Source organism: Vigna unguiculata, chromosome 3 (assembly GCF_004118075.2).
Source record: "Vigna unguiculata cultivar IT97K-499-35 chromosome 3, ASM411807v1, whole genome shotgun sequence".
In the NCBI taxonomy this organism is placed as follows: Eukaryota; Viridiplantae; Streptophyta; class Magnoliopsida; order Fabales; family Fabaceae; genus Vigna; species Vigna unguiculata.
The window spans coordinates 28,022,933-28,035,425 of NC_040281.1; the positions used below are offsets into that span (position 1 = coordinate 28,022,933).

The 12,493-nt window shown below is 34.0% G+C and overlaps 1 protein-coding gene across 1 annotated transcript; it reads right to left on the bottom strand.

The window, feature by feature from the left end:
• Window positions 1-5,670: 5,670 nt before the first annotated feature.
• On the bottom strand, window positions 5,671-9,269 carry LOC114177176 (cytochrome c6, chloroplastic). Its single transcript, XM_028062432.1, has 6 exons — window positions 9,154-9,269; window positions 8,920-9,040; window positions 6,744-6,841; window positions 6,600-6,631; window positions 6,299-6,362; window positions 5,671-6,002 (listed from the first exon to the last, which is right to left on the bottom strand). Exons 1-6 carry the CDS (start codon window positions 9,211-9,213, stop codon window positions 5,862-5,864), a joined length of 516 nt encoding a protein of 171 aa, XP_027918233.1. The 5' UTR covers window positions 9,214-9,269; the 3' UTR covers window positions 5,671-5,861.
• Window positions 9,270-12,493: the final 3,224 nt, after the last annotated feature.

Consider the following 12,493-nt stretch of genomic DNA (forward strand, 5'->3'; position numbering starts at 1 on the left):
GGAGAATAGGTAATCCTAGTAGTAATAATTGACTACGGAAAGCGGGTAACAGATTAATGGAGGGTGGTTTAGAGTTAATGGACATTCGCAGGTGCAAGGAAAAGCTAAAATGTTTCCAGGCTTTTACGCACCGCTTGGCGGTACTTGCGTTTCCGCCAAGCACCAGCACAGTGGATGTTGCACTGTGTGGCTGGGATGACAGGCATTGGGTGGATTCTGTTGCAGTCCTAAATGAAACTGGAAGAATGGATTTGGTGACGTTTTTGGATAGATAATGGTAGAACTCTTATGCATGAGCTAGGGTAGTTGATTAAACTTAGGATTGATTGGATATAGTAGCAAAATGATGTGAGGAAGGTGTCGATTTGGTTAGTTAAAGGAGGACTAGAATGAATGCGGCCTAATTTGTTGTAGTATGTATTGTTCTGAGACTTAGCTTAGGCTGAGGTATAATATAGAGTAAATATGGTTGTGTGCAAGCTATGAGGGGAAAGTCCAGAAACTTGATTATGGTCTAGGACAAATTCGGAATTATGGTTGAAGTGGTGAACACTTGCGTAATAGTGAATGGAAATTTGAGATGAATCTAGTACATAAATTATAAGTGAATTGAGTATATTCTGCAGGAATAAGGTTAACCTTAAGGAGGCATAATTTTTGGTAGACTTGAGTGGTTGAACTTAAATGGAAGTAGGAGACTTGATAATGGATTTTCCACTGGACAAGTGATACCAATAAAGTGGGTAGTGAATTATAAGCCTTGATGTATCGAATGAGGAGTAGAAACAGGTCTAATTGACTTTAAACCAGTATTGTGCAGTTTCTGATATGGCATCTGGTGGTGGTATTAGACCGCTAGGCGATAGCAGCCAATTCAGAGAGGCACTAGACGTGTGGTGCCTGGCGGTGAAGGACATTCCACAAGGCGATACCTGCAGACAATGGGCACTAGAGGCGTTTTACGCCTAGCGATACGCGTCCCCACCAGGCGGTCTGGAAACGCAACGCGCCTGGCGCCTCGGAAGCAACGCGCCTAGCGCCTCAGAAGCAGCGCCAGGCGATAATGCTGCAGCAGAATGGTGTTATGCTTGCTTTGTGGTGCGTGGTCTACATTGCTTCTATGATATCTCAAAGGTCGGCTTGTTAGTGTTCCTTGAGTTGTGGATCGGAACATATCCCTTGAGTTGTGGCTCAGGATAGAGGTTAAGCACGTGGTATTCCTTGAGTTGTGCCTCCGAATAGCATCTCTTGAGTTATGGCTCGGGATGGTGGATGAACACGAGGAACTCTTGAGTTGTGGCTCTGGTTGGCAAGTGTTGCCAGTGTGAATGTGCACGTAGTGGCGTGTACGGATGGGTCCAGTGAGATTGCCCTCCTCAGTAATAATTGACGAGTTTGGTAGTCTTGGGAAGTACGAATGTTATTCGTAGTGGGAACTCCACCTGACGTTACGGTGTGTGATCCGTAGCATGGTTTCCTGCACGTGCTCTATCAGTTGTGGCCGATAGGTGTGGCAGCAAGACATCTTAAGATATTCATCAGAACACGGTGAACATGGTTGTAGTCATGTTGTATGGTAACAAAGGATGGAATTCCTTTGGTGTGATTGTGATATGTGTATATGTTGTGTGTGTGTGTGTGTGTATATATATATATATATATATATATATGTGTGTGTGTGTGTGTGTGTGTGTGTGTGTGTATGTGTATATGTGTGTGTGTGTGTGTTTATTTTGTTAGCTCACCATATCTGTTTGTGTTTGGCGATGATCGTATATGCATTATACGTGAGCAGATGATGTTGTAGGTGGATCTGGTGAGGCGTAGAGTCGGAGCGGGGCTAGTCTTGGGAGATTTTATCAGAATTTTATGTTTTATGATTTTAAAGCAGTTGTAAACTCTTATGTTATCAGACTAATTTTGTAATGGATAATTACCCATTTTGGGTTTCAGTTATTGTTATGGTGAAATAAAGTTTGAAATTCCCAGGTTTTTGGGAAATGGATTTATAATTAATGAACTTTTATCTTTCTTATTTTATTTTATTATTTAAATCCGTAATATTCGGGCAGGATGTTACACACTACACATCAACAATGCAAATAAAAACTGAGAAAACGAAATTCATGAAGGACATGTAGATGGTATCAAAATTGAGTAAAAAAATGGAGTTAAAATATTGTTTTCATTTATGTTATGTAGTCTGTTTAAATACATTATTTTATCATATACTTAGGTTAAAATATAGAAACTAGATTTCCTTCTATTGTTAAATATAGAAACTAGATTTCCTTCTATTGTTAAAATATCATTTTCATTTTTTTTATGTAGTCTTTAGTAATTAATTTAATAGCTTGTGTGAATAGAATAATCTTGTATCAGATCTAAGACCCTAAGTTAGTTGGAGTAATTAGAAACTATTTGGGTTTCAATCAAGCAACCTTGAAAAGTAAAAGTAAAGGATTAAGTGCAGTAAAACTAGGCAAGATAAATACATAAGATTAGGAGGGGGCAAAATATTTTTTTTCAAATATTTGATAATAATTTTAACAAAATCAGGGAGCGTTCGTCAATGCTTAGTTGCATGTAGGTCTTCCATATATAAATACATAACAACCCTTGATATGGTGGAGCTATCTAAATAGTGAGTTGAGATGAAAATGACATTTTTTTAATAGGCATATTTGTAAGATTTAAGTAGAAAAAGAAATAAAGGCAAGAATAGAGGAAAACAAAAAAAGAAAGATGAAGAATATAATTTTAATTATCCTGATAAAGAGATACAAGGGAAGACATTTACACACTTTTACACATGTATAACAAAGAGAAGCAACATATGACATGTGGTGACAAGTGTTGACACATATGGAACTTATTACGTGACATCCCTTTAAACTTATGGTTGGGTTAATCATAGCTATAAGTTTACCTCAAAACTTGGTGAAGGCATTTCTAGAGAAAGACTTGGTAAGTAAGTCTTCAACTTGATAGTGAGGAGGAAAGTGAATTCTTTTGAACCTATGGTGTTGAAAACAAGATATAACATTTGGCATCATTATGGTCCCCAAACATCTATTAAAACAAGTTGTAAAGGTTTTGTACAATCAATTTTGGAATCATGAAAGGGTAGCTGATGTGATTTACCAAAAATAGAGGATTGACCAAAAAATCTTAGTAATGCATTTTATATTTCAATTTCGCATGACTTGTTGAACAAGTCATGAAGTAGTGTAGCCTAACCAAGAGTGCCATAGTTGAAAAGTACTCATTAGAGGTGTGAAAAAAGTGTAGTTAGTAGAGAAATCAAATGAAAAGGGTTGAAAGTTGTATCTTCTTAGCAAATATTAGGATGAAACCAAAAATACACCTTATTATCCTTAGCAAACTTATAATGTAGAAATGATTAAGATATATGTAGTTGTTGGGTTTTTAATAAACTTAAATGTATTAGTTGTTGTGTGTAACTAGCCGTTGTAAGAAATTAGTCGTTGTGAGTAGTTAATGAATTAGCTGTTGGAGTCTAAGTACTTAATGAGTTAAGCGTTTATAGTTGTTTTTGTCTATTTTGAGCACAATGGTCAGTAAATTGTGAGCTTATAAATTGTATTGTTAATGGCATGAATGATACAACAACAATAAAGTTGAATAAAACTTTTTCACAATAATAGAAAGCTTATTGTCTGTAGTAGCAAGAATGCGAAGGATTATAGAATTGTGTAGATCCAATGTGTGTGATGGGTATACTTGAACCATTACCTATTTTCACATATTCATCTCCTGTGTAAATAATCTACTTTATGAAGGAATTAAGATCACTTGTAACATGATGGGATGCTCCACTTTTTAGGTACCATAGTAGATCAAGAATAGTTGAAGGTACTCCAAGAATAGATGTTTATGTCTTAGAACTTGTTGTAGAAGGAAAATGAGATGTATTAGGTTGCATATTTGAATTATGATCTTGATCATACATGTTCCAACAATCTGAGGCAATGTGAGTAAGTTTTCCACATATTTAACATTGAGTTTTGTTTAGCGAAGAAGAATTCCAATTTCTGCGAAATTAGACTTAGAACCAAAGAATCCCTTATTGCAATTTTGGTTGGTGCAGGAAGAACCACCACAATTGACTTTATTCTGGAAATGAGATTTGGTAATAAGTTGTATTTGCTTGAATAACAATTTCATCAAAATTGCGGTGATGTTCAAAATGTTCTTTTTTTTATCAACTATATCTTTATTTAATGGAGCACTTAGGGTGCTCCAACCTTTATACAAAAGATATTTACATTGTTCCCTGTTTTACATACATGAAAACTAAGGATGAGAATACAAAATATTAAATTAAATCATTGATGTGCAACATTAACATTCAAGGTGTTGCTACCAGCACTTCAAATGTGCATATTAATGTAATAAAAATTGACCCAACTTTAAAGAGGAGTGTGCCAGTTGTAGAAAATGTGAATCCCATTAAGAGCTCTCTGGTTGTGCACTGCAGCAACCTATTTATTAGTTGTAGCTAGAGTTTGTTGCAATATTAGGAGTTGAAGATATTTCCTTTGATTCTATTTTATGCCAATAGCCAACAACTTTGCTTTCCCAAAACCCTCTCCTCATCCCTTTTTCCTCGCACTCACTTTCATTTGCAGAAACAAAGTAAACCTCTGGATTAAATAGCCTGAGTCAGGGGTTAGTTTTTTATCACCCTGTCTTCTATTTAGTGGCTTTGTCTTGCATTTTGATGTTCCTATTATTGCAACCAAGATGAAGATAGAGTATCCACCCAAAAACCATATACAACTATATATGTGTAATGTTTTTCTCTGTGACCACTATAATCTTGCGTTTCACACCGGTGTTTTGATGCATTGTATAGGGTCAAAGTATCAGAGTATAAGAATATAACTTTTTTTTTATTTTTACTCCTTATTAATGCCCAAAATCTGATCAATTCTGAAAATAATAGATCTAACAAAGGGATCATTCTCATCTTATAAGCCATCTTGCCATGATATGAAAGAGGAGCTCCCACAGCCAACGTATCAATAATTTTCTTTATATCATTGAGAGAGATAAACACCAGCGATCATTCTTTTTGGTGTTTTTAACTTAAGTTTCAGCTTCTTGATCTTTGTTCGAGTGTGAGACGCATAGTATATTTGAAGCTTGGACCAGATTTAAGCAGCAGAATGAAGACGCTAGAAGCCATGCAACAACAAGTTGATCTTGTTGTTCATGTTCAACAAATTTGGATTTATCGTGTTGGACATTTGATCAGAAACATTGAGAAATATTTACGGAGTAGCAGTTTCATCAAATAAGTGCAGAATAAGTCATGGTGAGAAAAAGATGCTCTTGATATCATGTAAAGTTTAAGCAGAAAAAGAAAGCTAAAAACAGAGGAAAACAAAAAAAGAAAGATGAAGAATATGATTTCAATTATCTTGAATGACACGTGGTGACAGGTGATGACACACGTGGGAACTTATGATGTGACAATATTAATATTGGGAGGCAATTTAGTATTCAAAGTTATATGCAATCTTGTTTAGTGATTGATAGAAGATTTTATATTAATCAAAGATAAAACTAAATTATTATATAAAAGAAGATAAAACTCAATTATTATATACAAATAAAAAAATTCATCTGTTTTATAAGATTAAATTAAACTTAAATTGATTATATTAAAATATTGGCTTAGAGTAGAGATTTTTGCAACATTGTTGTTTAACGGATCTCAACATGTTTGGTTCAGCCTAGCATAACTAACAATTTATTTTCAAAAGTTTTCAAAAAAATGTTAAAAGAAATAAACAATTATATTTTACAAATAAGTGAACCTAACATGAATTAAATCACTTTTCTTGAGTGTCTATACTTGGCCACCCTTGATCAGCCTGCAACTTGACAAACTCAGCCAATATCTTGATATCTTCATCTTCCAAACGGGCTCCAAATGTGCACTGACCCCGTGGCATGCACTCTTTACCAAAGCCCTGCATGGAAGTGCAAATAATAAAATATGAACAACAATGAAATACAAAATATTAAGCAAGGCATCAAGTGAAACACATTTACTGTGTGTATATATCTGTGATAGGATGAATTAGCTTGTTTCACTTTTCTTTAGCTTTCTTTAACAAATGAAACATACCCAGAATCTAAACTTAACCATTTATATACCATTTTTATGATTGAAATTAAATCCTCCAAGACATGTGAATGCATGCACACACACACACACTAAAATGTATAATGATTTCATTCTTTGAATCTACACAAGATAACTTACTGGCATTCGTCTTTTGCCATAGTAAGTGACACGATAGATTGCTTCTTCTGTATCAACTCCATTTCTGTTGAGTAACATTAGTATAATTTCAAAGATGTATCAAAATAGAGTCAGAAGTTTACTACACCTTTTGCTAGAGGCCAACAAAATGTGAATTTTAAATTCATATTTGGTGATGTTCTAAAGAACTCATTCATGAAATAGTTGGTACTCAAACGTGTATCCTTTAAAAAATTCAAAGCTTTCTTTCTCCATCATATTTTCAATTCAGCACGAGGGTGCTTAGTTTTCCTCCAATTACCTCTGTAAATCCTTTGTAAATAGAGTTGACCCCTGTAAGTTAAAATAGTGGAAAACAATAACGAAGAATGAACAAATTGAGTTGAGTCTGCAAGGACATAAGGAGATGTCATGCATGCATGCATGCATATAAGGGGATGCTCACCGGTTGTATTATGTTTCCACCTGCATCGTGACATCCAATACAAGCTTGACGAAACAATGTGGTTCCTCTCTGAATATCTACGGCTTGAGCACTTGAAACTGCAGAGTGCAAGAAAATAGACATGAAGTACAATGTTTCTTACATGTAAATATTGCCTTAGAATAGCTTACAAGTCCAGAAGTACGAGTTCTTAAGAGAAACGAAGAAAAAACAAAGTTGATCCAATAACAATAAACGGATTTCAGCCAATTGGGCACACAAATACTTAGCAAGCATGAGATGAGATGATGAATTATCGGTCTGTAAGCCTATGCCACTTTTGTTATAACTGACAATTAGCAAGGAATCAGAATTCAGAATTCAGAATTCATTCCTTGAGTGCATGTTCTTTGATCCTTAAGCAACTATGCAATTTTGCAACACTTGGTAAAAAGAGAGAAATTGAGGATCGGTGATGTGAAGTTGATGAAATGAGATGGTCACAGCGTGGCTTATGCGAGAAGGAAACCTGTTGACCAATTAAGTAGTGTGTCAAGACAACAAAATTTTGTTTATCTCAAACTAGTTCAATACAATTTCTGTGAGTACATATTCGAATTTGTCCCTGAAATACGAGTGTGATGGTTGATAAATCCCTGATTAATTTGGTGGTCAAATCACTCTGATCTTGAACAGTTTGGTCTTGGCCACTAGTTGATTCATTCAATCTTCCTCCTTTCCATTTTCTTTTCCCTTTCCCTTTCTGGTTTTTAAACTGTTTTAGACTTGCAATGTTTGCCCGTGTGCCTTCTCCTCTCTCTCATTAATTCTTTGTGCATGGCGGTGAATTCTGTAATTCTTCAATACTCATTGAATCAAGGTCCTTTGATTCTTCATTTGCCACGACATGATCAAATGCAGAGTTAAGGTTCTCAAGATCTTGTCAACAACCTGCTGCTGATCTGGATCTCCTCCTTGCATGACTTCATTCCATTCACCAGTATTTGAATTCTATTCAAATAATCTGCAGCAGATTCTAGAAGTCATAAACTTGATTTTCTTTCTCTTGTCAGCACCACCATAGGTCTTAACCAAAATATTCTCATACTTGTTTTCTTGTAGTGTGACCTTGGATATTCTTCCAAAAACAGTAACATCAATACATTGATGAATCAAGAATCGGGTATTCAATCAAGTTCCTTGAATTATTTATAATTTGCCTTATAATTGGCAGCAGCATCTATTCCTAATTCATGAAATCCCACCTTCCCCACTTCTCCGACAACTTCGAAACAGAATATCACAATTATCTTCACCCTCCAATCATCAAAATTCTTTCCTTCAAACAATGACAGATTGCTAGAAACAACATTGTCCAAACTCGCCATTTCTTTCTTTTCAAAATTCAGGTTCCTCGGTCCATGAACACAATCAACGTAGCCCTTGATACCACTTTTTTTGAGAAGAAATCACGCACACAAATAGGAAGACGAAGGAAATCACAGAAAGTTAATGTCTTGTTTTATTTTCAAATGTGCATCCTTACACACACACCTTCTCTATTCTATACAAAGAGGTGTCTTTTATATAGTATTGACTAGGACACTAACACCCTTTGAACCGTCTAACAAACTTCTGTAATTTGAATTACAGATGCTCTAAAGTTTAAAAGGTAAAACTCTCTAGTAGAAATGTAATTATTCTATCATTTAATCTGAACTAAAAAATTATCTTCAATATAACTTTCAAAGTTAATCATTATAAAAGATCAAGACACCTATCCTGCACAGTAATAGGATTACAATATAATAGGTCAGTTATATTCCTTGTTCATTGTTCTGTTATATGTATGTATCCTTCAAGAAGAATCATGCAGAAGATGTGTTTCAAGATTGATATGAATCTCTCATATTTGTACATCTCATTCAATTGGGATTCAACTCTCGATTTGTTACTTTGAGAAATCAGTCCTTTCACCTATACTCAATCCTGAAAACAATCGAATCTCTCTATGGTAGAATTGTACTAAGATACATGAATATTATGAAATCTAAATTATTTTAGGTACTGTTTCGGCAGCAACGCCCATGAATAAAAAAAAAAAAAAAAAAAGAGTGGGTAATTGCATGTTGACAGTAATGCAGTTTGAATCAAAAGCAGAAGCACTAAAGAGGAAAGGAGTGATGAGAGAACTCACGTGGAGTGGTGCTAATTGGAGATAAGACAAGAAAAGCAGCCACAAGAGGAGGAACCATGGTTTTGAACAGCTTCACTTCTTCCCATGCAAGAATTGGCTTCTTTTCCCTCATCACATTGTCCTTTTAATCAACATTTCAATAGCAAGTGTTCTACTTCTCAGTTTCTTTTTCTGGGTTAACACATAACGGTTCAAAATCACAGAATCAAAGTGAGAGAGATAAGAGTGTTTTACCTTAATGGAGAAGATGCGAGTGTAATCAGTGGAACCAGAAATCAACGAAGCAAGTTTCATTTCGTTTGTTTTGTACCATAAGAAGGCTCGACTCGCGACTGAAACTGGATAGCGTGTCTGCAAAGGAGAGTCTGACACATATTTATTTTTTTAGGTTGGAATTTAGTCATATTTTTTTTAATTTAGTTTAATTGACTTTTCTTATCGTTGCATAATAAATAGCATTATCTCTTTGATTACTTTTACATATCTCTTCAGGATTTCTTCACATAATATAGAAAATAATTTTTTTATTCTAATAAAATAGTTGTAAAATTCTTTATTTTAGTCGTTTATATGTTTATGTAACTCAATAAATACATATGTAAAATATTTAAAATTAATGTAAGGGATAAAGGTATAATAGGAAAATGAAAATGATATTTGAACACGATTTTTAGACTTAGTTTTGACATGGTTGACGTGTCACAACACATATGTTTTTAAAATTTATTTTCATTAAATGATATTAACTCTTGCACGTGTGGACAATTTTGGAGGCAAAAGGAAAAGTGTTTTACAAAGAGAAGACAAAAGCATTGTGTTTGGTTGAGAAAGACAGAAGCGACAAGAAGAAATCGATGGGAAGACCTATTTTCGTTGTTGTCATTCATGTCCACGCCGACCGGTGGTTTGTAAGTTTCCTTTTATTGTATCACACACATTTTTCAAACCTTCATCTTCATCATTTTTGTAACCCAACCGTGATTTGTTTTTTTTTTTTTTGGCACAAAGAACCTACAATCCAAACTTCGAAATGTTTGGTTTTTGTGAGATTCACCACAAAAGTTGAAACATTGGGTTTATTTAAGGAAAATGTCATATCTTTCGACGATAGGACTCATTGCAAGCAAGGGATGCAATAGGAGTGATTGCAAGGTTAGGATAATCAAGTTTTTTGGGTGTTGTTTTTGGAATCCTTCCTTTGTCGACGTTCATTTCGTTGTGGGTTCTGTATGTAGGGAGTAGTGCTGGAATAAGTGGGAAGTTTTTCTTATTATTATGAACATCAGTAACAGTTTTTTTAATGCAAAATATGAAACTTAAGTGTTAAGACAAAATGTTTGTTGTCATCGTATCATAGGACAAAAATATTTTCATCACCACCAAATTGAAAAGCTAACTTTTTTGGATGGTGACAATGAAAAGATGCCCCTTAAAGTATGTACGAGGTATGTGGGGAGTCCTGATATATTAACTTGCGAGTTATTCTTATTATTTTGAACATTAGTTGCAGTAATTTAATGAAAAATATAAAAATGAAAAATATAAAACTTGAGAGTCAAGAGAAAATGTTCATTGTCATCATATGATAGCACAATAATATTTTCAGTACTACTAAATGTTAATTGGATGGGGAATGATGGAAAAAGGTCCCATAATTAATGAATGAGATGTGTGGGGACTAATGATGGATTAAGTGGGGAGTTACGATGAACATGATGATCTTGAGTTATGAACAACAAAAATAAATTATTTCCATGATGACTAAATTGAATAGCAGCTTATTTGGATGATGAACATTACAAATTGTCCCATAAGTAATGTAAATGGTATGTGGGAAAAAAACTTTAATGTTAATCCATCAATATTTTTTGGACATTTTTTTCCTTTAATAACTGTAACAAATGATCAAAATATTCAACATTTCTCTCCACTTAATCCATCAGTACTCCCCACATACCTCATACATAACTTATGGAACTTTTTTTCATCACCCGAATCCAAATAAGTTGTTTTTCAATTTAGTACTGATGTAAATAGTTATAGTTTCATTACATTAAACATATTGTGTTAATATTTAAGTTTGATATTTTCTATAAAATTACTGCAACTGATGTTCAAAAATGAAGAATAAATCCCAATTTAATCCAGTACGACTCTCCAAATACTTCATACATACCTTATGGGACATTTTTTCATTACCACCAGCCAAATAAGGTACTTTACAATTTGATGGTGATGGAATTAATTTTGTGTTATGGATGCATGACAACCAATGTACTATGTTAACATTTAAGTTTCATATTTTCCAATGAGTTACTACAACTAATAATCCAAACATTTACAATAACTCCCTAGCTAATCTAGCACGACTCCCCACATACCATTTACATTACTTATAGGATAATTTGTAATGTTCACCATCCAAATAAGCTGCTATTCAATTTAGTCATCATGGAAATAGTTTATTTTTGTTGTTCATAACTCAAGATCAAAATGTCCATCATAACTCCCCACTTAGTCCATCATTAGTCCCCACATACCTCATTCATTAATTATGGGACCTTTTTCCATCATCCCAATCCAATTAACATTTAGTAGTCCTGGAAATATTATTATGCTATCATATAATGACAATGAACATTTTCTCTTGACTCTCAAGTTTTATATTTTCCATTAAATTACTGCAACTAATGTTCAAAATAATAAGAATAACTCGCAAGTTAATCCAACAAGACTCTCCACATACCTCATACATTCTTTAAGGGACATTTTTTCATTACCACCATTTGTTTTTCAATTTGGTGGTGATGAAAATAGTTTTGTCCTATGATATGATGACAACGAACATTTTGTCTTAACACTTAAGTTTCATATTTTGCATTAAAAAAACTGTTAGTGATGTTCATAATAATAAGAAAAACTCCCCACTTATTCCAGCACTACTCCCCACACATATAACCCACAACGAAATGAACGTCAACGAATGAAGGATTCCAACAACACCCAAAAAAACTTGATTCTCTCAACCTTGCAGTCACTCATACCGCACTCTTGCTTGCAATGAGTCTTATCACCGAAAGATATGACATTTTCCTTAAATAAACTCAATGTTTCAACTTTTGTGGTGAATCTCACAAAAACCAAACATTTTGATGTTTGAGTTGTAGGTTCTTTGTGCCAAAAAAATAAACAAATCACGATTAGGTTACAAAACTGATGAAGATGAAAGTCTAGGAAAGGTGTGAGATACAAAAGAAGGAAATTTACAAAACCACCTGTCGGCGTGGGCATGGATGCCGCCAAAAACACTTTTCCCTTTGCCTCCAAAACTGGCCCCACATGCAAGAGTTAATATCATTTAATGAAAATAAATTTTAAAAACTTAAGTGTTGTGTCATGTCAATCATGTCAAAACTAAGTCTAAAAATCATGTTTAAATATCATTTTCGATAGGAAAATAAAGAGTAAATGTGTTTTGAAATTCTAAAGAACAACAATTTTTTCAGTATGTTGAAATATTTCTTAATTAAAAGAAAAATGATATTTTAACTCCTTTTTTACACTACCTACGCGT

What these genes read in the sequence shown, in the direction of transcription:
- LOC114177176 (XM_028062432.1), bottom strand. Translation starts at nt 9,213, where the DNA reads ATGAAACTTGCTTCGTTGATTTCTGGTTCCACTGATTACACTCGCATC. An exon ending in GTGGAAACATAATACAACCG is followed by an intron (nt 6,632 to 6,743) that starts GTGAGCATCCCC and finishes TTTAACTTACAG; the next exon opens with GGGTCAACTCTATTTACAAA. An exon ending in TTTACAAAGGATTTACAGAG is followed by an intron (nt 6,363 to 6,599) that starts GTAATTGGAGGA and finishes GTTACTCAACAG; the next exon opens with AAATGGAGTTGATACAGAAG.